We start from the raw sequence: 25,929 nt of genomic DNA, 5'->3' as shown, positions 1-25,929 counted from the left end.
GCCTGGAAGAGGGGCAACCGGGACAGAATCCGGCACCCCGACCAGGACTAGAACCCGGTGTGCCGGCGCTGCAAGGTGGAGGATTACCCTAGTGAGCCATGGCACCAGCCCCTCATTAGATTTCAAAGGCAGGAAAAATTTGAAGAAGGATTTGGATGGAGGCCAAAACAAGAAGAGAATAAAAGGTGAAATGAGGTATAGTAGGTCACCCAGTTGGAGATATTCACTGATTTAGCAGTTGGACACATAGTCATGAGATCAAGAGCAATCTGTTGAAAATAAAGATTTGCTGATTAACCTTTATAATATGTGCCGGCAGCCATGAAAAATGGGATCAGACTGCTTGAGGAGCTTATGTATACTTAAAAATGAGGGCCACAGATAGAAAAGATGTCCTGATAAAAAGATTTATTTTTCAATGATCAGAAATATTATTATAACTGCAACTATGAAAAAATAACATGAAGAAAGCTATAGGATGAGTTTCTGAAAGGAGCCATGTAAACTGAATACATAAATCTAATGTACCTTTCCTAGTTCAAAACTGAAATGGCCCAAAGAATATGAACACAAGAAAAAAAAATTTCAACAAAACAGAAAAAAAAAGGGAGCAATTCATAATTCCTACCTTTTAGGCAATTTCTACTGAAGATTAGATGAGATAGAAGGATTCTAAGAGATAACTCAGAGCTAATATTTTTAAAAATTTATTTTTAGGTCCTAAAACAGGTGGAAAACATCTGGCCCACAGACCATATAAAGCCTGCAAAATCATTTGGTCTGGCCCTACCAAGGCAACCAAAGGCAGGACTCAAAATTCAATAAATCGGTAGCAGGCTAATTTTTAAGATGATAATTTTATATGACCCATGAATTATGTTATAAATATCCAAATCTCTGCTTCTTTTTTTTTTAAAAGATTTATTTATTTATTTGAAAGTCAGAGTTACACAGAGAGAGGAGAGGCAGAGAGAGAGGTCTTCCATCCGATGGTTCACTCCCCAATTGGCCGCAACGGCCGGAGCTGCGCTGATCCAAAGTCAGGAGCCAGGAGCTTCTTCCAGGTTTCCCACGTGGGTGAAAGGGCCCAAGGACTTGGGCCATCTTCTACTGCTTTCCCAGGCCATAGCAGAGAGCTGGATCGGAAGTGGAGCAGCCAGGTCTCGAACTGGTGCCCATATGGGATGCTGGCGCTTCAGGTCAGGGTGTTAACCTGCTGCACCACAGTGCCAGCCCCTCTCTCTGCTTATAAAAAAAAGTTTCCCCATCCCTGTCCTAAGAGGATAAACACTCATTAAGAAAAAGAATTCGTCAGCGCTGCGGCTCACTAGGCTAATCCTCCGCCTTGCGGCGCCGGCACACTGGGTTCTAGTCCCGGTCGGGGCACCAGATTCTGTCCTGGTTGCCCCTCTTCCAGGCCAGCTCTCTGCTGTGGCCAGGGAGTGCAGTGGAGAATAGAATGGCCCAGGTGCTTGGGCCCTGCACCCCATGGGAGACCAGGATAAGTACCTGGCTCCTGCCATCGGATCAGCGCGGTGCGCCGGCCACAGCGCACCGGCCGTGGTGGCCATTGGAGGGTGAACCAACGGCAAAGGAAGACCTTTCTCTCTGTCTCTCTCTCTCTCACTGTCCACTCTGCCTCTCAAAAAAAAAAAAAAAAAAAAAAAAGAATTAAGATAGAGCTGTTGTACTGATGGGAACTCAGAATTCTTTCTCACTGAAGATCATGGTATTTGAAACAAGCATATCCAGAAGACAACAGCAAAGTGTCAAGGACTAGTGTTGTGGTGTAGCAGGTAGAGTCACCACCTGCAATGCTGGCATCCCATATGAGTGCCAGTTCATGTCCTAGCTGCTCCACTTCCTATACAGCTCTCTGTTAATGTGACTGGGAAAGCAGCAGAAGATGGCCCAAGTGCTTGGGCCCCTGCCATACCCACGTGGGTGAGCCAGAAGAAGCTGTGGGCTCAGGGCTTTGGCTTGACCCAGGCTTGGCCCATCCTTGGCCTTGCAGCCATTTGGGGCATGAACCAGTGGGTGGAAGACCTCTCTCTCTCTCTCTCTCTCTCTCTCTCTCTCTCTCTCTCTACCTCTCTGTAATTGCCTTTCAAATAATTATTTTTTTAAAAAAAGGGATAATTTTCTATTGATGTTAATTTGCATTCTTTCCAATGTTAGGCTATTTCGACAGATAGTCTTTGTTTTATCCTTAATGAAAAGAAATCAACAAAAAAATCCAGGTTTACAATTATAAGAAGTTACATTGTAATATTTCAATTGTTTTAGATGCCAATGATAAGCTTATTCCTGATAGAAAATGTTTATTTTTAAACTGAAATACAATGAAAACTATAAATTTCTTACATAAAAAATGAAATTCAAATTTGAAGTCCAATTTTAGTTTCTCCAAATGGATGTATTTCATAAACTACATTTTAACTCCTTCCTACTTTTTAATCTTCCAATTCTACTTCCTCTGCCTGTCTAATTACTGTATGGATCACGGCAGTGCCCTGAAGTTGCATAATAGAATAAGATAAGAACCAAAGACTATTTCATATTTACCTGGGATTCAGTCATTTCCTCTTCTTTCCAGGAAAGTACAGAGCCTGGGGAGGTAGAGCTGGGGAAGAGAGTAAGTCATCAGAAAGGGTTTGTCTTGTGGTTTCAGGTTTCAGAAATCTGCACCAACAGGTAGATTAAAGGTCACTTTGTGGCAAAATGTTACTTGGATCCATCTGAAAGGCCAAAAATACCAATACCACTATAGTTTGAACTTTTATCCTCTTGAACTCAAGAGTTATCTCCAAAGTTTCATGTTAATGGCACTAAGTCCAAGTACAATGTTTAGAGGTGGGACTCATGGGAAGTGATTAATTTGGAATAGGCATTGGAAAGGAGTCCCCAAGACTGAATCCTAGTGGCTTTATAAGAAATACAGAAATGGACATAGTCAAGGGGTAGGCATTGTGGTACAGCAGGTTAAATTGCTGCTTGGGAGGCCTACATCCCCTATCAGAGCTGCTAGTTTGAATCCTAGCTACTCTACTTCCAATCCACCTCCCTGCTAACACACCTGGGAAGCAGTGGATGATGGATCAAGAACCCGAGTTCTCATTATTCATGTGGGAGACCCAGATGGAGTTCTCATCTCCTAGCTTCAACCTGGCCCAGCCCCGGCTTTTTGTGACCATTTGAGCAGTGAACAGATGGAAGTGTGTGTGTGTGTGTGTGTGTCCCTCTCTCTCTCTCTCTGCCCTTCTCTCTCTGCCTTCATAAGTAAACACATACATACATACAATTGTTTTTAAAAAGCTATAGTCAGGGGCTGGTGCTGTGGTGTAGTGGGTTAAGCTGCTGCCTGCAGCGCCAGCATGCCATATGGGCACCAGTTCAAGTCTCAGCTGTTCCACTTCTGATCCAGCTCTGTGTTAAAGCACCTGGGAAAGCAGCAGAGTATGTCCCAGGTGCTTGGGCCCCTGCACCCATGCGGGAAACCCAGAAGAAGCTCCTGGCTCCTGGCTTAGGCCTGGCTTAGCCCTGGTTGTTGAGACCATTTGAGGACTGAGCCAGCAAATGGAAGATCTCTCACTCTGTCTCTCCCCTCCTCTCTGTAATTCTGCCTTTCAAATAAATAAAATAAATATTAAAAAAAAGAGACACAGTAAAGATATAGTCAGATATGTGTGTTCCTGTCTCTTGCCATGTGATGCCCTGTGCCATCTAGGGATACTGCCAGAAAGAATCCATCACCAGAGGCTGAACAAACAGGGCCTGCTGAACAAACAAATCCTGGCCTTCAGAACTATGGGCCAAGATAAACCTCTTTTTTTTTTTTTTTTATAAATTAGCCTGCTTTGGGTATTTTGTTAAAATGGTGAAAAGATGACAACCAAATATTCACATCATAGAAGGCCTCGTAAGTGCGAAGAGGACTGATGTGATCATGCAGAACTTAGCCACAGGGCAGATAGGACAGGAGCATGTACGTGGGAGATGCCCCATAACTATTAATAGCTCTGTATCAGAGAACACACGTGTACTGCTTCATGAAAACATATACCCAAGAAAGTTAGGAAACTGACAAAATACGTAAGATAGTGTACTAAGACATTTAAAAAAGGAATAATTAAGTAGGAATTAAATGGGAATTTAACAAAAAGTCTGATAATTAGATTTTGAGGAAGGAATGAAAAGTTGGTATGTGCTTAGTAATATGTATCAGAGACAGTGATGGTAAAAGAGTGAACTCTTTATTTTTAATAGAAAAAAACCCTAAAACTGAAAAGTACTAAATCATGGTAGGATAAGCACATTATTAGAAAATTGGAGGGGCCAACACTGTGGTATAGCAGGTAAAGCTGCTGCCTGCAGTGCCAGTATCCCATATGGGTGCCGGTTCGAATCCCAGCTGCTCCACTTCCCGTCTAGCTCTCTGTTATGGCCTAGGAAAGCATTAGAAGACGGCCCAAGTGCTTGGGCCCCTGAACCCACGTAGGAGACCCAGAAGAAACTCCTGGCTTCTGGCTTTCGTTTGGTTTAACTCTGGCCATTGTGGCCACCGAGGGAGTGAACCAGCGCATGGAAGACTTTCTCTCTCTCTCTCTCTTTCTGCCTCTGCCTCTCGGTAACTCTGCCTTTCAAATAATTAAGTAGTTTTTTAAAAATTCAAATAGTTTTGCCAAAAAATACAAATTCAATTAAAAAATATATACTTGCAATAGGTTCAAGTAATACTACAATGTAGAAGGACAAACACAGATGTCTCCCCTCATGCAACCTATTTCGCAGATTTAATTTGATTCGGGAAAGTTTTCCTCTTATTTTATGTCCAGCTCCTTTTGTTATTGCTGCTATTCATTTCATTGATTTTGTCATTCATTAAAGTTTCCTCCTAAAGAGTCTTTTAAAGAAAACTTTAGGGGCCTGTGCTGTGGCATAGTGGGTAAAGATGCCGCCTGCAGTGCCGGCACCCCATATGGATGCTGGTTTGAATCCCGGCTGCTCCACTTCCAATCCAGCTCTCTGTTATGGCCTGGGAAAGCAGTAGAAGATGGCCCAGGTCCTTGGGCCCCTGCACCTCTTGGGAGACCCAGAAGAAACTCCTGGCTCCTGGATTTGGATCAGCACAGCTCCAGCTGTGTGTGGCCACCTGGGGAGTGAACCAACGGATGGAAGACACCTCTCTCTCTCTCTCTCTCTCTCTCTCTCTCTGCCTCTCCTTCTCTCTCTGTGTAACTCTGACTTTCAAATAAATAAATCTTTTAAAAACAATAAACTTTAGGCTACATGAATTATAGTGAGAAAAAGTAGAGATTTGCTAGGAGCAAAGAGATTTGCCTTCTAATCCTCCCTCTGCCACTAATAAACACTGTCTCCCCTCCCAGAGTTCTGCTTTCTCAGAGCCATCAGCAACCTTTAAGAGGACAGCGGCATACGATGTTTTTTGTTTGTTTGTTTGTTTGTTTTTGACAGGCAGAGTGGACAGTGAGAGAGAGAAAGACAGAGAGAAAGGTCTTCCTTTTCTGTTGGTTCAGCCCACAATGGCCGCTGCGGCAGGGGCACCGCGCTGATCTGAAGCCAGGAGCCAGGTGCTTCTCCTGGTCTCCCATGGGGTGCAGGGCCCAAGCACCTGGGCCATCCTCCACTGCACTCCCTGGCCACAGCAGAGAGCTGGCCTGGAAGAGGGGCAACCGGGACAGAATCCGGTGCCCTGACCGGGACTAGAACCCAGTGTGCTGGCGCCGCAGGCAGAGGATTACCCTATTGAGCCGTGGCGCCAGACACGATGGTTTCTAAGCAGCTGCTGCAGTACTGTGAAATTGCTAGAAAAATTTTACATCTTGCTAAGGATGCAGAACCAGCATGTTTGAGAGACCAGATATGGCAGACACTATTAATTAGACACTAAAACAGCCACTGTTTCCACCTTATTCACTGAAAATGAAACCTCTATTGTATCCAAGTGGCAATATACCTCTGTTGTATCAAAGTGGGGTGAATTGTGATTGTCAATAAAGAGAATCTCATTCTCTTTTCCAGCTTCTTTCTCAGTATTCTTTGCAGCTAAGAGTTATTTTGTGACAGAATACTGGTCAATAGGAGTCAATAAGATGTCTACTATGGGGAAAGGTTATAAAAAATTTCTGTTCTCTGGTTTAAAAATAAATGATAGGCATTAGAATAAAGCTCAATTTCTTCTTCTTGACTTAGATATGGCTACAATGCCTGGATATTTAGCAACTGACTTTGTAACCTGAGGTGACAATTATATGAATAAATAGTGATTAGTTAAAGAGGATGGATCAAGGAGCCTGGCACTGTCACATAGCAGGTAAAACCACTGCCTGCAATCCCAGCATCCCATATGGGCATGGGTCTGAGTCCCGGCTGCTCCACTTCCAAACCAGTGATCCAGCTCCCTGCTAAGTGCCTGGGAAAGCATCAGAAGATGCCCCAAGTCCTTGGGCCCCTGCACCCATGTGGGAGACCCAGATGAAGCTCCTGCTCCTGGCTTCAGATCAGCCCAGCTCCTTTCATTGTGGCCACCTGGGGAGGGAACCAGCAGACGGAAGATCTCATTCTCTCTCTTTGTAACTCTACCTTTCACATAAATAAATAAATAAATCTTAAAAAAAAAAAGATGATGGTTCGAAAGACAGAAAGCACCACATTTTGATGACAGGGAAGCACTGAAATAGTCTGGAATCTACTTTTAGTCCTCTTGTTAAGTGAAACAATAAAAGCTTTGGTTGTTTAAGCCACAATTAGATTCAGCCAAAACTAATAATAATTCTAAGTACAAGACAGGTTTGGTGTTAAAATTTGAATGTTTCAACAGGGAGAAGTAATAAAGTGAGGTGACATGTTTTCATATTCCAGGGGAGATACATGAATTTTCTCAGGTTGGTTCTTGATCCCACCAATGCTATACTGCAATATCCTTTAATTTTCTTCTCATCCATCTCCCTTCCTCCACTTTACCTCAACTCTGAACAAGTTCACTACTCTTCTAAAACTAGGGCACAGGGGTGGGCATTTTGTGAGGGGACTAGGGCCACTTGGGATCTCCTATCAGGAGGACTGGGTTCAAGTCCTGTCTCCTCTTTTGATTCCAGCTTGCTGCTAATGTGTACCTGTGGGAGAGCAGGTGATGCTGGTTCAAGTATTCAGGTCCTGGCCGCTCATGTGAGACATCTAGATTGAGTTACAGGCCCCTAGCTTCAGCCTGGCCCAGCCATAGATGTTGCAGGCGTTTGGGAAGTGATCCAGCGGGTGGAAGCTATCAGTCTCTGTCTCACAAATAAAACAAAAATTAATTAAATAAAACCAGGGGCACACTATCTCATGTAAAAACACAAATCAATATTTGTTTATGAATGAATCCTATTCTTAGCAAGCAGATTGTCAAAACTCCAGAAAATGTTAACATCAATTCTGAAGGGACAAGCAGTTACCGTGAAGGGGCCCAGAAGAACCCCATGGAGGGACTTCAATCATGTCAACATAGAACTCAGCCTCCCTGAAAAGAAAAAGCAGCTCCACGTTGACAAATGACAAATGGTGGGTACATAGAAAGGAACTGGATATGGTTCACACTGCTGTAGTCATATGTAGAATGTGATCAAGGGTATTATACTGGACTTCTGTTACAAGAAGAGATCTAGATATACTCATCTCTCCATCAACATCATTGTTTAAGAGAATGAGTTTCTGCTGAAATCTGAAGTTCATTGGGTGAAAAACATATCCTCAGGGTTCAGGTGAATCCAGGCCTTGCTTATTCAGTACCCCAAGCCCAGAAAGATTAATTATTGAAAGAAATGACATTGAACTTCAGCTGCTTTGATTCAGCAACCTACAACCGTTAAAAACAAATGCATCAGGATATTTTGGATAGTATCTATGGCTCTAATAAAGGAATGGTTCAGCGAGCTGGTAAAGCTGGTAGAAAAGATTAAAAAGTTGTCCACCTTTGGACAGATGATCCCTAAGAAACTAGATGGCAGATGATCCCTAAGGCCTTTTAAATATTTTAAAGACACAATAAAAACCTTCTATTTGAAAAAGAAAAACAAAACAAAACACTGTTTTACAAAATACTTAGGTCATCCCCTTTTCTCCCTACCACCTTCAGTGATGTTATCATATAATTGTATGTACAATCTGTCATGTTCTACATTCCATCCTGGTTCCACCTCTACCTGGCGTGAATTATTAAAAGCTTGCATACAGTAAAATTCACTGTTTGTTTTGGAATATTTTATGGTTTTGACAAATGCAATGTCAAACAACTGCATCTCCATCACTCCTAAACCTCTAGGGTGTTTCTCCTTTATACTTAATGCATTCCCCACACACAATCCCTGGAAACTACTGGTATGTTTTCTTTCCTCTGAGTTTTTCCTTTTCCAGGGTGTTGTGTGAATGGAATCATATAATATGTAGGCTTTAGGGGCCGGCGCTGTGGCTCAGTAGGTTAATCCTCCACCTGCGACAACCAGCATCCCATACGGGCACCCGTTCAAGATCTGGTTGTTCCACTTCTGATGCCGCTCTCTGCTATGGCCTGGGAAAGCAGAAGAAGATGGCCCAGACTCTTGGGCCCCTGTACCCACGTGGGAGACCTGGAGGAAGCTCCTGGCTCCCAGCTTTGGATCAGGTCAGCTCCAGCTGTTGCAGTCATTTGGGGAATGAACCACAGATGGAAGACCTCTCTCTCTGTCTCTCCCTCTCACTGTCTGTAACTCTATCTCTCAAATAAATAAATAAAATCTTTTTTAAAAAATAAAAAAATATAGGCTTTAGGTCTAGCTTCCCTCATATAATAAAATTTTTAAATTACTATTTAAGCTTTATCTATGTTGTATGAATCAATAGTTCATATCTTTTTACTACTGCGTAGAATTCAATTTTGTAGATGTACCAGAGTTAATTCCTTTACTTTTTGAAAGACATTTGGTTGTCCTTTTAAAAAGCAGCTATAAACATTCTCGGAAAGATTGATGTGTGAATGTAAGTCTTCACTTTACTTGAATAAATACTTAGAATTGGGATTGCTAAGTAATACGGTTAGTGCATATTTGGCTTTTAAAAAAAAACCCAAACTGTTTTCCAAAGTGGCTATACCATTTTGTATTCTTGCCAGGAATGTATAAGAGATACTATTAACACTATCTATGGAATGCATGAAATCTGTTCTCTTTATATTAATAAAAAATTTTTTTAAAGTGATACTGTCGAGGCCAGCGCTGTGGCGTAGCAGGTAAAGCTGCTGCCTGCAGCACCAGCATCCCATAGGGGCACTGGTTTGAGTCCCAGCTGCTCTACTTTTTTTTTTTTTTCTTTTTGACAGGCAGAGTGGACAGTGAGAGAGAGAGAGACAGAGAGAAAGGTCTTCCTTTGCCGTTGGTTCACCCTCCAATGGCCGCAGCGCGGCCGGCGCACTGCGCTGATCCGATGGCAGGAGCCAGGAGCCAGGTGCTTTTCCTGGTCTCCCATGGGCTGCAGGGCCCAAGCACCTGGGCCATCCTCCACTGCACTCCCTGGCCACAGCAGAGAGCTGGCCTGGAAGAGGGGCAACCGGGACAGAATCCGGCGCCCCAACCGGGACTAGAACCCGGTGTGCCGGCGCCGCTAGGCGGAGGATTAGCCTAGTGAGCCGCGGCGCCGGCCTGCTCTACTTCTGATCCAACTCTCTGCTATGGCCTGGGAAAGCAGTAGAAGATGGCCCAACTCCTTGGGCCCCTGCACCCATATGGGAGACCTGGAAGAAGCTCCTGGTGCCTGGCTTCAGATCAGCGCAGCTGTGGCTGTTGTGGCCAACTGGGGAGTGAACCAGTGGATGGAAGACCTCTCTTCCTCTCTCTCTGCCTCTCCTTCTCTCTCTTTGTAACTCACTTTCAAATAAATCCTTTTAAAAAAAAAAAAAAAAAAAAAAGGACATCATACTGAAACTGAAGGAAATTTATCGCCAGCAGAACTACCTTGCAAGAAATGTCAAAAGGTTCTTTAAGGAGAAAAAAAAAATGATGCAGGTAGAAACTTGGAAGGAAAATAAAGTAGAAGCATCAGAGCAGGACTAATGAAAGTAAAGTCTTTTGGTTCTTTTATTCTTAACTGATCTAAAAGATGAATGTTTACTTCAACAATAATGAGGGCAGGCATTCTACTGTAGTAGGTAGGCTGCTTAGGACGCCCTCATCCCATATTGGAGTGACTGGTTTGAGTCATGGCTTCTCTGTACTTCTAATTCAGCTGCCTGTCAATACTCCTGGAAGATAACAGACGATGGCCCAAGTACTTAGGTTCCTGCTACCCACAGGGGAGACCTGGACAGAGTTCAGGCTTCTGGCCTTGGCCTAGCCTAGTCCTAGCTGTTGCAAGCATTTGGGGAGCAAACTAGCGGATGGAAGAATTTTTCTATCTTTCTCTGTCACTCTGCCTTTCTTTTAAGATTTTACTTATTTATTTGAAAGGCAGAGTGACAGAGAGGCAGAGAGAGTGAGAGTGAGAGTGAGAGAGAGAAAGAGAGGTCTTCCATCTGCTGGTTCACTCCCCAGTTGGCCCCAACGGCTGCAGCTGCACCTATCTGAAGCCAGGAGCCAGGAGTTTCTTTCAGGTCTCCCATATGGGTGCAGGGGCCCAAGGACTTGGGCCATCTTCTACTGCTTTCCCAGGCCATAGCAGAGAGTTGGATCAGAAGTGGAGCAGCCGGGACTCCAGCCGGCGCCCATATGGGATGCCAGCACTGCAGGCATTGGCCTTACCCACTATGCCACAGCTGGCTCCCACTCTACCTTTCAAATAAATATTTTTATAAAAAATTAAAGCAATGATGATAACAATGTATTGGGTGATTACCACACATGAGTAAAGTAAAATGAATGCCAGAAATGTCCTAGGGGATAAGAGGGAGAAATTAAGAACACTCTGCTGTAAGGTCCCTATATTCCATGTGAAGCAGTATAGCATTTTTTGAAAGTCAACTTAGACTAAAAATACTATATTCAAGAGAAAGGTGTTTGGGGCAGTGGTTAAACTTCTGCTCAGGATGCCCACATCCCATACTGGACTGCCTGACTTTGTTTCCCAGCTCCATTCTCTATTCCAGCTTTCTGTTAAGGACTGGCAGCTGATGATGGTTCAAGCAGTTGAGTCCTTGCCACCCATGTGGGAGGCCTGGATTGATTTCATGGCTCTTGGCTTCAGCCTGAGACAGCCGTAGCTACTGCAGGGATTTGGGGACGAGGGGTCTCTCTGTCTCACTGTAACTTATTCTCAAGTAAAATAAACACATTTTAAAAATATGTTGAAAACTTTCAGGTAACCCTAAAATTAAAGAAATATAAATGATACAGCAAAAGAGGAGATAATAAAAAATGATAAAATGTTCAATGAAAACCAGAAAATCAGACAAAGGCAAAAAAAAAAAAGATCAAAGGAAACAAATATTTGTTAGGAGAATGGTATGGTAGATATTAATTTATCTATAAATAAGAGTAAATGGTCTAAACATACCAATTAAACTACTGTGCTCAGAATGGATTTTAAAAAGTATATTTAATTATATATATATCTACAAGAAATGCACTTTATCATAAACACTCAGGTTAAAAGTAAGGAATGAGGATAACACCAGAGAAAACAGAAAAATGAACTCTAGAGATCTGTTCTTAGAAACAAACAAAAAAAAATGTGTTAAAATCAATCTTACAGGGGCCGGCGCCACGGCTCACTAGGCTAATCCTCCGCCTAGCGGCGCCGGCACACCGGGTTCTAGTCCCGGTTGGGGCGCCGGATTCTGTCCCGGTTGCCCCTCTTCCAGGCCAGCCCTCTGCTGTGGCCAGGGAGTGCAGTGGAGGATGGCCCAGGTGCTTGGGCTCTGCACCCCATGGGAGACCAGGAAAAGCACCTGGCTCCTGGCTCCTGCCATCGGATCAGCGCGGTGCGCCGGCCGCAGCGCGCTGGCCGCGGCGGCCATTGGAGGGTGAACCAACGGCAAAGGAAGACCTTTCTCTCTGTCTCTCTCTCTCACTGTCCACTCTGCCTGTCAAAAAAAAAAAAAAAAAAATCAGGCCGGCGCCGCGGCTCAGTAGGCTAATCCTCCGCCTAGCGGCGCCGGCACACTGGGTTCTAGTCCCGGTCGGGGCGCCGGATTCTGTCCCGGTTGCCCCTCTTCCAGGCCAGCCCTCTGCTGTGGCCAGGGAAGGCAGTGGAGGATGGCCCAGGTGCTTGGGCCCTGCACCCCATGGGAGACCAGGAAAAGCACCTGGCTCCTGGCTCCTGCCATCGGATCAGTGCGGTGCGCCGGCCGCAGCGCGCCGGCCGCGGCGGCCATTGGAGGGTGAACCAACGGCAAAGGAAGACCTTTCTCTCTGTCTCTCTCTCTCACTGTCCACTCTGCCTGTCAAAAAAAAAAAAAAATCAATCTTACAGGAACTCTGAGATGTAATCAAATGCTTAACCAGGGGAAGGATGACTTAAACCAGACAGGTGATCTGTGTGACATTTTACCTAATGCATTCAAAATTCACAAAAGTGAAAAAACTCTAAAACACACAGAATAATTCCAATAAAAACTGTATAAGACCCTAATCAAGAAAATCTGCTCAACTTATTAAAGTTAATAAAAGGAATCCTAAGTTAATGTCACACTTAAAAATCGGAAAAGTTAGCAAATTAAAGATGCAAGTTTTCTCAAAGTTATCTATGAAATTAATAAAATTCCAATCACAAGGTTTGAAAGGTTCTCAAGCTAACGCTCAAATCTAGTTAAAATGAAAGACCTGGAAAGAATGAAATGAAAAAAATCAAAGAGCATGGATAGGGGCCAGCGCCGTGGCTCACTTGGTTAATCCTCCGCCTGTGGCGCCAGCATCCCATTTGGGCACCGGGTTCCAGTCCCGGTTGCTCCTCTTCCAGTCCAGCTCTCTTCTGTGGCCCGGGAAGGCAGTGGAGGATGGCCCAAGTGCTTGGGCCCTGCACCCATGTGGGAGACCAGGAGGAAGCACCTGGCTCCTGGCTTCAGACCGGTGCAGCGCCAGCCGTAGCGGCCATTTGGGGAGTGAACCAACGGAAGGAAGACGTTTCTCTCTTTCTCTTTCTCTCTCTCACTGTCTATAACTCTGTCAAATAAAAAAGAAGAAGAAAAAGAACATGGATGGTACAGAGAAGCCGTGATTCAAACCAGTCACTCTGATATGGGATGTGGGTGTCCCAAGCAGCCTACCTACTGCACTACAATGCCTGCCCTCATTATTGTTTAAGTAAACATGGATAGTAAGCTACTATGTTATATATATTTGCATATATTAAAAAAGGAAAGAAACGTGAAAAAACTAACAATTTTAGAACAATCTGCAGACGGGATGAAAACAAGATTTCTCTATGTTTTATATACATTTTCTGCATATAATTTGCTGTACTTTGTTTTGTGTATTTGATTTTCCAACCAGGTAAATGTTTCACATAATTATAAAATTCAATTAATTATTAAAAGCTCTGCCTAAAAATCAAAAGCAAAATAACACAAATGAACCTAAGCATATATCAACTTTCTGGTTTAACCATACTGAGAGAATTCCTTCTAGCTACTTCAAAACACAATGATTTTTTTAACCTTACTTTCCTAGAAGGATTATACCCTAGCAACAAATACATTTATAAAGAAATGTTAAAATATTTATAGTAGAAAGATTGTAAGTACTGAGAATGTTATTTTTTTTAAATTTTATTTATTTATTTATTTTTATTTGACAGATAGAGTTAGACAGTGAAAGAGAGGGAGACAGAGAGAAAGGTCTTTCTTCCATTGGTTCACCCCCCAAAATGGCCGCTATGGCCGGAACTATGCCGATCCGAAGCCAGGAGCCAGGTGCTTCCTCCTGGTCTCCCATGGGGTGCAGGGCCCAAGCACTTGGGCCATCCTCCGCTGCACTCCCAGGCCACAGCAGAGAGCTGGCCTGGAAGAGGAGCAACTGGGACTAGAACCCGGCACCCATATGGGATGCCGGCACCGCAGGCGGAGGATTAACCAAGTGAACTGCAGTGGCAGCCCCGAGAATGTTACTTTGAAACTATTTTATTTATGTGTAGATACATAGATGGATGGATAGATGAGCAAATAAAAGATACAAAAATAAAAACAAAGATTAAAATCCTGTAATTCCACATTTTTAACTTTGGACATAGCAGTATGAACTCGTGATTACTACTTTGTTAAGAATGCATTTGCTACTATAATATGAATTAACCTTGAAAACATGCAGCCAGTGCCGCGGCTCACTAGGCTAATCCTCCGCCTTGCGGTGCCAGCACACCGGGTTCTAGTCCCAGTTGGGGTGCCGGGTTCTGTCCCGGTTGCCCCTCTTCCAGGCCAGCTCTCTGCTGTGGCCCAGGAAGGCAGTGGAGGATGGCCCAAGTGCTTGGGCCCTGCACCCCATGGGAGACCAGGAGAAGCACCTGGCTCCTGCCTTCAGATCAGCGTGGTGTGCCGGCTGTGGTGCACCGGCCGCAGCGTGCCGGCCACGGCGGCCATTGGAGGGTGAACCAATGACAAAAGGGAAGACCTTTCTCTCTGTCTCTCTCTTTCACTGTCCACTCTGCCTGTCAAAAAAAAAAAAAAGTAAAAGAAAAAGAAAACATGCAAAGTGAAAGAAGTGAGTTAAGAGTCTACATATTGAGGCCAGCACTGTGGTGTAGCAGGTAAAACCAATGCCTGCAGGGCTGGCATCCTATATGGGCTCTGGTTCAAGCCCCAGCTGCTCCACTTCCAATCCAGCTCCCTTCTAATGTGCGTGGGAAAGTGGCAGAAGATGGCCCCAATCCTTGGGCCCCTCCACTCATGTGGGAGACACGAAAGAAACTCTAGGCTCCTGGTTTCTCCAGCCATTACAGCCATTTGGGAAGTGAACCAGTGGATGGAAGACCCCCCCATCTCCCCCTACTCTGCCTTTCAAATAAATAAATCTTTCAAAAAATCATACACACAAAAAGCCTACATATTATTTAAGTGCCCAAGCACTTAAAGCCATCTTTCATTGCTTTCCCAGGCCATAGCAGAGAGCTGGATCGGAAGAGGAGCAGCCGGGACTTGAACCTGCACCCATATAGGATGCTGGCACTGCACGCTGGGGTTTTAACCCACTGTGCCACAGCACTGGCCCAGAACTGTATACTTTAAGTGGATTAAATGCATTGTATATGAATTAAATCTTAGTGAATCTGTTAATAAAATATTTTCTAGTTCTTTATGCACACACACACACACACACACATACCCTATAGAAACAATAAAACAGTGATCACAATAAGAGCAAGCACCGTAATTATGGTTTCAAAATATCATTTCCCACTTAAAGGAATCAGGGTATCATACTGAAAGGACAGATCTCATGCCAAGGGCATGTACAAAATGGTATTTGGGGCTGGCGCCGTGGCTCACTAGGCTAATCCTCTGCCTTGCGGCGCCGCACACCAGGTTCTAGTCCTGGTCGGGGCGCCGGATTCTGTCCCGGTTGCCCCTCTTCCAGGCCAGCTCTCTGCTGTGGCCAGGGAGTGCAGCGGAGGATGGCCCAAGTCCTTGGGCCCTGAACCCCATGGGAGACCAGGATAAGTACCTGGCTCCTGCTATCGGATCAGCGCGGTGTGCCGGCTGCAGCGCGCTGGCTGCAGCGGCCATTGGAGAGTAAACCAACGACAAAGGAAGACCTTTCTCTCTGTCTCTCTCTCTCACTGTCCACTCTGCCTGTCAAAAAAAAAAAAAATGGTACTTGGAGTTCTTGTAAGACCAGAAATGTAGGATGCCATTAAAAACTACTAGGGATGTGATAAAAGGATTCAGAAACCATTTTAAAAAGGTGGCCAAGGGGCCAGCACTGTGGCATAGTGGGTTAAGCCACTGCCTGCAGCACCATCATCGCAAATGGGCACCAGTTCAAGACATGGCTGCTCCACTTCCCATCCAGCTCTCTGCTACTGCCTGGGAAAGCAATAGAAGATAGCCCAAGTGCTAGGGCCCCTGCACCCGTGTGGCAGACCTGAAAGAACCTCTTGGCTCCTGGCTTTGGATTGGCACAACTCTGGCCATTAAAGCCACCTGGGGAGTGAACCAGCAGATGGAAGACCTTTCTCTCTCTCTCTCTCTAACTCTACCTTTCAAAAAAAAAAAAGGTGGCCAAAGATGGGAACATTTGGGCTTCAAAAGAAAAGTAATTGCAATGGTTTAAAACACATCAACTATGTGTTTTTTTTTTTTGTTTTTGTTTTTGTTTTTTTTTTTTTTTTGACAGGCAGAGTAGACAGTGAGAGAGAGAGAGAGACAGAGAGAAAGGTCTTCCTTTTGCCGTTGGTTCACCCTCCAATGGCTGCCGCGGCCAGCACGCTGCAGCCGGCACATCGCACTGATCCGAAGCCAGGAGCCAGGTGCTCCTCCTGGTCTCCCATTCGGGTGCAGGGCCCAAGGACCTGGGCCATCCTCCACTGCACTCCGGGGCCATAGCAGAGAGCTGGACTGGAAGAGGGGCAACCGGAACAGAATCTGGTGCCCCGACCGGGACTAGAACCTGGTGTGCCGGCGCCGCAAGGCGGAGGATTAGCCTATTGAGCCATGGCGCCAGCCAAAAACACATCAACTATGTTAAAATCATATATATGTAAATATATAAGGTTAATAATAACTCATCAGGAGATGTTGAGAACGATTCAAAAGTCCAAAAACTTCTAAAGGACAGTGATCTATTTATTCTGTCTTTCTTGTACAAATTGTACCCTGGTTGGGTAACAAAACACTTATGGGAATTTTTTTTCTTTAGACAAATATTTCAGCTCATTAATGAAGAAGAAATGACAGAATTCAAATACAACTACTTTATAACTCCAATGAAACAATGGGTCTAGCTAATAATTATCCATGTTTCCTAAAAACATAATAGCAAGACCTGTTCTATTTTTAAAATATTTGACAACCAAAGAGAAAAATACCCTTCTATCTCTCCATCAGTAGTCCTTCAACCCCATCAGGAACTTCCGTTCCTTGAATCTACCAATTTTTCACTGTCCCTGACCCCTTGCTATCCTCTCTTTTCTAGTTATCTGTCCTAAAATCCATAGTCAAACAACATAACCAATTCTTAAATCCATGGGCAAACAACATAATCAAATCTTGCTAACTCAGACGACTTTCGCCTCTGTTTGACATTTTTCTAATTTGCTTTATGAAACCAATACACGCACTAAGTCCAACTTCTCCCCTGTGGGTACAATTATACAGATGAACACCGCAGAAAAGAAATCACACAGCTATGTGGAATAGGCTCACTCTAAATTCATGAATACTAACGTTAAGTGGTTCTTCACTACTTCCTTGAAAATCATATTTCTCTGTGTTCTGTTACACTCTCTTAAGCGATTTTTTTTTCTCATTCCTCAAACCCTCAACCTTCCTCTACCAACCTCACTCTCAGCCAAGTCTCTTGCTTCCTACTTCAATATAAAATTGAAGCAATCAGAAGAGAAGCTCTCACTAACACATCAGTCCATCTACCTGTATCTGAGCCAGGTACTTCTTTCTCTCCTGCTGCTATTACGGTCATGCTCCAAACTAAGGCAAACTCTATTATTAGATCCTGTTTGCTCTGGCTACTTAAAGACACGTTTATGGTATTACTCTCTTTTCTTTGCTGTATCATCAAATTTGTCTATCAGATCATTTTAATTAACATATAAAGAGTGAACATATAGCTCTTAACTCCAACTATCACTCCTTTCACTTCTTCCATTTAAGAAAAAATACTTCAGGAATTATCTAAACTGTGGTACAGTGCATTAAGCTACTGCTTCCAACCCTGTATTACAGAACTGGTTCAAGTTCCAGCTGCCCAGCTTTCAATCCAGCTTCCTGCTAACGTGCAGGGAAAGGCAGCAACTCATGGCTCAAGTACTTGGGCCTCTGCCACCCATGTGGAAGACCAGATGGAGCTCCTGGTTCCCGGCTTTGGCCTGCTCCAGACCTAGCTGTTGTGATCATCTGGGGAGTGAATCAGTAGATGGGAGAGAGAGAGAGAGCGAGAGAGCGAGAGTGAGAGAGCGAGAGAGAGAATGTGTGTGCATGTCCCTCTCTCTTTTTTTAATTTTTATTTTATTTTATTTATTTGAGAGAGTTACAGACGGTGAGAGGGAGAGACAGAAAGGTCTTACATCCATTGGTTCACTCCCCGATGGCCGCAACAGTCGGAGCTGCACTGCTCCAAAGCCAGGAGCCAGGAGCTTCTTCCGGGTCTCCCACATGGGTGCAGGGGCCAAAGGACTTGGGCCATCTTCTACTGCTTTCCCAGGCTGTAGCAGAGAGCTGGATTGGAAGAGGAGCAGCCGGGACTAAAACCGGCGCCCTTATGGGATGCTGGCGCTCCAGGCGGAGGATTAACCTACTGCGCCACGGCACCGGCCCCTCTTTCTCTCAAATAAATAAATCTTGGGGGTAAAAGTTATCTGGACTTGATATTTCCAATTTTTGTTCTTCAGTTTTCTCTTTAGCCTCATACTCCAATGAAACTGCTTTCCGGAACATCAATGACTAAATTCTCAGGCCTCATTTACTTGGCCTATCAATAGCACCTGACAGTTCTCATTAAAACACCTTCTTCCCTTGGATTCCTGGATACCACCCTCATCTAGTTGTCCTCAATCTTTTTAACTAGTCCTTTCCAGTTTCCTTTGCTGATTTCTCCTTTCAGCTGTGGCATAGTGTGTTAAGTATCTGCCTGCTGAACTGGCATCCCATACGGGCACCAGTTCTAGTCCCAGCTGTTCCACTTCCAATCCAGCTCTCTGCTATGGCCCGGGAAAGCAGAAGATGGCCCAACTGCTTGGGCCCCTGCACCCACCTGGGAGACCCAGAGGAAGCTCCTGGCTCCTGGCTTCGTATAGGCCCAGCTCCAGCTGTTGCAGGCACTTGGGGTGTGAACCAGTGGGTGGAAGATCCCCCTCTCTCTGTCTCTCCCTCTTCCTCTCTGTAGCTCTGCCTCACAAGTAAATAAATCTTTTTTTAAGAAAAGAGTACATTGTAGCATGTACCAAATAGTTGCTGCTAAACCCCCATTTATAAATGCAAGAAATCTGGCAGACCCAAATTACCATCAATAGGAGCAAATGCATTAAAATGTACACTACAAAAAAACTTTTAAACCATGACACAGATGTGTAATTTTTCAAATGAAAACTTATTAATCACACATTGTTAAAAAGAAAGAATGCCTGGGAGCCAGCGTTGTGGTGCAGTGGGTTAATGCCCTGGCCTGAAGCGCAGGCATCCCATATGGGCGCCAGTTCGAGACCTGGCTGCTCCACTTCTGATCCAGTTCTCTGCTATGGCCTGGGAAAGCAGTACAAGATGGCCCTAGTCCTTGGGCTCCTGCACCTATGTGGGAGACCCGGAAGAAGCTCCTGGCTCCTGACTTCCGATTCGTGCAGCTCCGGCCATGGCGGCCAATTGGGGAGTGAACCAACGGATGGAAGACCTGTCTCTCTCTTTCTCTCTGCCTCTCCTCTCTCTGTGTAACTCTTTCAAATAAATAAATAAATCTTTATAAAAATTTAAAAAAGATTGCAGAACTGTATGTATAGTGCATTTACAACTTTACGTCATTACGCACCTATATAAGAACATACGAATACATGCATATAGATTCGAAAATAAAGATGAGTAAATTGTGACAGTGCCTCCATGGCTGGTAGACGTATGAACGATTTTTGTTCTCTGAACTTTTCCGTGTTTTGCGATTTTGGGCAAGGGATTGGGGAGCAAGGAGAGAAAATTGAATACGCACACAAAACGACATTGTTAACATAAGAATATACAATTAAAAGTAGGTATTGCAGTGTTGGGCCTACAGCGATGCAGTGTCACACATTTACACACACAACCCAACCCTACCTTCATTCACGGAGTTTCTCGTTCCTGTCACGGACGGTGGCGCCCATGTTCATACTGAAACATAAAACGGAAAAGCACATCCCCAAAAAGCGTTTGCAGGCACGATCCCAAGGCCACACTCAGCCAGCCAAATGCCCAGCAAATTCCAGGCACTTCACGCCACACCCACGGCCTCAGGGAACGGCCGGCCCCGGCCCCGCAGGCCCCGCTCCCTCCCTGCGCAGAGTCCCCGAGGACTCACCCCCGAGCCCGCGCGCGGACTCAGGCCCCGAGTCCACGCCCCAGGCCGCACTCTCGGCGCGGGTTAGGATAGGGGCGCCCCTGAGGTCACAGCTGGCGGCGACTGAGAGCCACAAAATGCTTCGGTCCGCTAGACGCAGGGCAACGCTTCCCAGACGCCCCCGCGGCTCACCCGGGTGGGACTAACCTGCCCGTTTGCCATTAGTGAGAAAACCAACGGCGGCATTGAAAGGTGCGCAGCCCTGCGCAGGAGCACCAGCCGGGGGTCTGGCGAGAGCAGCCTCCCTTGATCTCCTCAGGGAGTGCAACCAGGTACTGCGAAGAATCGGAATGGGGCCGCGACTTCGCGGTCCCGAACTACATTTCCCAGAGGCCTTCACGGCATAAGACGATTTTTCTGCAAAAAGGCGTTTCCTCCTTACAGCTTTGGGGAGCGTCAGGTTGGCGAAGGAGGCGTCGTTCAGTCTGTTCAGTTTCGCCTGGTCGCGGCTCCACTCTGGGCTGGGCTACATCGGGGTGGAAAGGAAAGATCACAAGTCTGCCTGAGCCTCAAGCTCCTAGCAGGAGTCAGAAGAGGAAGCAGTGATGTCCTGGGACTGTGTGTGTGTGGAAATTCGACCATGGATTTAGGATTTGGGGTTTATGGGACTGGGAGACTCTACGGTCCCGTGGCTTTTGCGGTCCTGTGAATTTGCAGGTGTGTGTGTGTGACCGTGCTCGCGAATCGTGCATTCTCCTGTTCTGGTCCTGCAGTTTTGTCAGTGACAGTGTGTTGGTGGACTTCTTGAATGTGTCTGAGACAGCATTAATGAACTAGATGACCTGGGATTGGGAGCGTGACTGACAGGCAGGGAAATGTGGCCGGACTACCTGGATTCTAAACACATAGGGCCATTAACCAGCTTTGTGGCCTCAAACTAATTAAATTCTGGTAACGCTCAGTTTCTGCTACTGTGACAGTTTGAGACCATGATTTTTAGACCCACTTGAGCAGAAGTTTAGTCAGTCAGCTGCCGACGTAGACTCTTTGAGAGGAAGCGAGCTTCAAGTATCAGCAATGTCCCATTTCCCTGAAACCCAGATCGTCCACTGGGACTTCTATGTACATCAAATACACCTTAGAACCTACACTGGCTTCAGTAACAGGATGCTACTGTGAATTTGGGGAGGAATCTAGCTCCACAAAATGGAGACCCCGACTTCTCTGTTTCATAAAAAGGTACGCAATTGTTATTAATCTTTCTCTTACATGTAGGTGGTTGGATGTGGAGCCGACTACCCAGCTTAGTCTGTAATTACAAGGCAGGGCTGTATCATAATTCCTACTTCCTCTCTCAGCTCTACTCATACCTTTCTTGCAAGAGAGGAATCACAGGAGGATACAAAAAGGCATTGCACCGTGTTAGTGTCCACCCCTTCTCCTCTTTTATTAGTACCATAAACTCCCACTTGTTTTAGGAGTAGGAACACTTCTGGGACTTTTCAAATTTTTAGTATGTAGTAACATCTAAGAATCTGTTTCTTGTTTTATGTTTTGTTTTTGTATTTGTTTTTCAGAGGAAAAGAGAGCACACTCATTCACTGGTAGATTCCCAAAATGCCCATGACAGGTAGGGCTGAGCCAGGGCTGGAGTCAAGAACTTAATCCAGGCCTCCCACGTGGGTGGCAGGAACTCAGCTACTTAAACCATCACCGCTGCCTCCCAGGGTCTGCATTGACAGAAAACTAGAATCAGGAGCTAAAGCTGGAAGTCGAACCCAAATATTTCAGTGTGTGACGTGGGCATCTTAACCACTAGGCTACACACTTACTCTGCTTATTCTTTCTATACCTGATGTGTGATGGGGACCTAGGGAATATGTCTTCCATTATTGATTCCTCCCCTCCATCAAAAGTTCACCACATTCATTCTGGAAATTATTCTACACCATCTTATTTTGTAGTCTACTCCTAAGGATTCCTAATGACATATAAGTTAACGAGCTAGAGTGAAATGTGGGAACATTCATTTTAGAAAATTAGTATCTGGGGGCCAGCACTGTGGCATAGTTGGTTGTTTCCACCTGCGGCACCGGCATCCCATATGGGTGTCAGTTTGAGTCCCACCTGCTCCACTTCCTATCCACCTCCCTGCTAATGGCCTCAGGGAAAGCAGTGGAAGATGGTCCAAGTGCTTGGGCCCCTGCCACCAAAATAGGGGACCCAAATGGAGTTCCTGGCTCCTGGCTTCAACCTTGTCCAGCTAAGGCCATTTCAGTCATTTGGGAGTGAACCAGAGAATAGGAGAGCTGTCTCTCTGTGTGTCCGTGTCTCTCTCTACCTTTCAAATAAACACAAATAAATCTTTTTTTAAAAAAAAAGTGAAAATAAATTGTTTAGTCTTTATAAAAGTAATATCAAAACATGTCTGTTCCCCCAAAAAAACACAAAAAAGATGATCAGAAACTATAAATAAATATATCCAAATAATCTAATAACCTGGAATAATTATTATTAACATTTTGCCATGCTTATTTTCATTTTAGTGCATATTTTAGAAAGAATCACTTATGCATATTTTTCTACATTTCATGCATAATAACAAATTTTGAACATATTTCCATTAGTGGTAAGTAAAAAATCAACATGTTAAATATATAACCTAATTTGAATGATGTTTCAAGGTTTCCTTTTTTATATTTTTTGTCATTATAATTCATGCCTTAAAGAACTTCTTTGTACACATGTCTTTCAGCATATGTGTAATTATTTCCCAGTCTAATTTATAAAAGTGAATTTCCTGGCTCAAACATCAGAAATTCAGTAAGGCCAGGGCCTGTGTGAGAAATTTTAAAGGTTTTCAAGGACAAAGTACATTTCCTATTCTAAAGTTTATTATAACCCAGTATGAGAAAAAAATATACACAAATACTGCCTAAATAGAGTGTGGTAAGTGCGAATGATACACCAGGGGATTTAAAAGAGAAAGGTATTATTTTGATTTCTGGAACCACTGATAACAGCAATACAAAACCAACATACTTTCATCTTTATTTGAAAGGCAAAGAGAAACAGATAGACTGACAGCGATCTGCCATGTGCTGGCTCATTCCTCCAATGCCGGCAATAGCAATAGCGGGGGCTGAGCCAGGCTGAATCCGGGAGCCTGGAGCTCCATCCAGGTTTCTCCTGTGGATGAGAGGAACACAAGCACACAAGTCACCACCTGCTGCCTACCAGAGTGCACGTGAGCAGGAAGCTAAAACTGGGACGTGAACCCAGGCACTCTGACAGGGAATGCAGGCATCAAGCAGCTTCGCCTTAGCCACTGCACTGAATGCCCACGCTTCCCTCTAATGCTTATATTTTGTATTTTATTTTTAAAGCGTGACTTTTATTAGACAGCATTGGTTTTTGTAAGGCTTCTACAAAACACACCGAACACCGGAATTAAGAGAAAGGTTTATTGTCGGGTGGGGGAAGCCCGATGGACCTGGGGAAAGGCAGAGAGAGTAAGAGAGAGAGGGATCAGGAGAGACAGTACGTGTGCTGGAAGCAGGTCCTGTTATACATTTGCAGGGGTGGGAGGGAGCTGGGCAGGGAAGTAGGAGAAGCGAATCCCATTAGGGTGGAGGTGGAGCTCACACCTGTAGTTGGGCCATGGGGCTTACCACTGATTGATCGATTGATCGAAGCTTACTATGCAAGGTGGCCATGGGGGCCAGAACCTAAGATGGCGTCCATGTGTAGATGGTGCCACAGACAAGTCTGCACCATTTTTACTAACAGTTTTTTTTTTTTACAGTATTACTCATTTTCCGTATTTAGTAAGTTAACATTTAGTATAGTTTAGCTTTGGTCTACCATCTTAGTATTTATTTTCTTCCTTTTTGAAGGAATTCTAGATTCACATGTAGTTTAAGAAATTACTGAGAGAGATCACATGAAACTTTTTATCCAACTTCCCTCAATACAACTCTTATAAAATCATAAATATATAACAACCTGTAGATTTATATTTATACAGTCAAGATGTAAATATTTCCATCTTCACAAAAATTTTTCATCTGGTTTTTTATTTTTTTAAAAAGACTTATTTTATTTATTTGAAAGGTAGAATTGCAGAAAGAAAGAGAGAGAGATCTTTCATCCACTGGTTCACTCCCCAAATGGCCACAACAGCCTGCGCTGGGCCAGACTGAAGTTGGGAGCCAGGAACTTCTGGGTCTCCCATGTAGGCACAGGGTCCCAAGCAGTTGGGTCATCCTCAACTGCTTTCCCAGGCCATTACCAAGGAGCTGGATTGGAATTGGAGCAGTCAGGACTTGAACCAGTGCCCATATGGGATGCCAGTGCTCCAGGTGGAGGCTTAACCTACTATGCCACAGTGCCAGCCCCTCTTTCTAGTTTCTTTAAAGTAGAAGATGAAGTCATTGATTTGAGACCTTCCTTCTTTCTAATGTAGGTATTTAGTGTTACATATGCCCCCTGAATACTGCGTTAGTGGCATTCTATAATTTTTAAAAATTGGTGCCCAGCCCAGATGTATAATAGTTATACATATTTATGGGTTACTGTATGGTATTTCAATACATGTATGCAGTGTATAATGACAGGTAACTGGCATATTCATCATCTCAAACATTTATCTTTTTTTTTACATTGGAAACATTCAAAATCCCACTAGCTATTCTGAAATCAGCAATTAGTCATCGTCAACCATGGCTGTCAATTGTGCTAAAGAGCATAGAAAGTGTTATGGATTAAACAGTACTTGGCTCCCCAAAATTCATGTAGATATTTAAGCCCCAAAATCTTGCATTAACAGTTAATGGATTAATGCTAATGGTTGATGGATTAGGGTGGACACTTCATCTGATGATGGCAGACGAGAGGTGGGGCTGGTGGGAGGCATTTAGTAGTATCACTGGGGGCTTGCCCTTGGAAGGTAATTCTCTTGAAAGGGTTGGCTTTTTAAGTGGAGTTTGGCCTAGCTCCTCTCTCTGCTTCTTGGCTTACCATGTGAGCTTCCCTCTGCACATGCTACATCATTGCTAGCCTCCATCAGATGGCCCACTAATGGAGCTACCTGATTTTGAACTGTGAACCTCCAAAGTGTTGAGTTGAAACAAACCTCTTCCTTCCCAAGAAGCTCAACTAAGGTGTTTCAGTAAAATTAATGAAAGCTAATACAGAAAACTGGTATCAAGAAGTGGGATATACCTGAATATGTGGAGGTTGGAAGAATTTGAAGAAGCAGACTAGAGAAAGTCTAGAATGCTACAAACAGTGCCATTGGTGATTCTGATGAGGCTTAAAAGACTGGAATGCTGCTAGAAATGTGGACAGTAAAGGCCATGCTGATGAGTTTTTCAGATGGAACTAAATATTCTGTTAGGAACTGGACTAAAGATCACCCATGCTGGGGCTTGTGCTGTGGCGTGAGGAGTAAGCCACCACCTGCAGGGACGGCATCCCATACAGGTGCCGGTTTGAGTCTCAGCTGAAAGCAGTGGAAGATGGCCTAAGTCCTTGGGCCCCTGCACCCTCATGGGAGACCTGGAAGAAACTCCTGGCCCCGGATGGGCACAGCTCCAGCCGTTGCAGCCAGTTGGGGAGTGAACCAGCGGATGGAAGATCTCTCTCTCTCTCTCTCTGCCTCTCCTTTTCTCTCTGTGTAACTCTGACTTTCAAATAAATAAATAAATCTTTAAACAAAAAAGATCACCCATGCTACATGGGGCAGAGAATCTGGAGTGTGACTTCATGGAGGTTG

General features: G+C 44.5%; 1 protein-coding gene across 27 annotated transcripts in view; it reads right to left on the bottom strand.

The window, feature by feature from the left end:
* Nucleotides 1–22,601, bottom strand: part of LOC100358827 (Wilms tumor protein 1-interacting protein) — an 80,138-nt gene extending 57,537 nt beyond the window's left edge. For 5 of the 27 annotated variants that reach the window (XM_070062379.1, XM_070062386.1, XM_070062390.1 and 2 more), the window contains exons 1-4: nucleotides 20,175–22,601; nucleotides 19,934–19,987; nucleotides 7,137–7,292; nucleotides 2,566–2,623 (exon numbers count right to left, since the gene is read on the bottom strand). In XM_070062379.1, the coding sequence (XP_069918480.1) occupies nucleotides 2,566–2,580 (15 nt within the window). In that variant the 5' untranslated portion in view covers nucleotides 2,581–2,623; nucleotides 7,137–7,292; nucleotides 19,934–19,987; nucleotides 20,175–22,601. Of the gene's footprint in view, nucleotides 1–2,565; nucleotides 2,624–7,136; nucleotides 7,297–18,884; nucleotides 19,019–19,933; nucleotides 19,988–20,174 lie in introns of those variants that run through there. The other 22 variants (XM_070062378.1, XM_070062385.1, XM_070062389.1 and 19 more) reach the window with 8 other exon arrangements.
* Nucleotides 22,602–25,929: the final 3,328 nt, after the last annotated feature.

The sequence above is a fragment of the Oryctolagus cuniculus genome, chromosome 18, assembly GCF_964237555.1.
Source record: "Oryctolagus cuniculus chromosome 18, mOryCun1.1, whole genome shotgun sequence".
Lineage (NCBI taxonomy): Eukaryota > Metazoa > Chordata > Mammalia > Lagomorpha > Leporidae > Oryctolagus > Oryctolagus cuniculus.
This window is presented reverse-complemented; position numbering and strand designations above follow the sequence as displayed.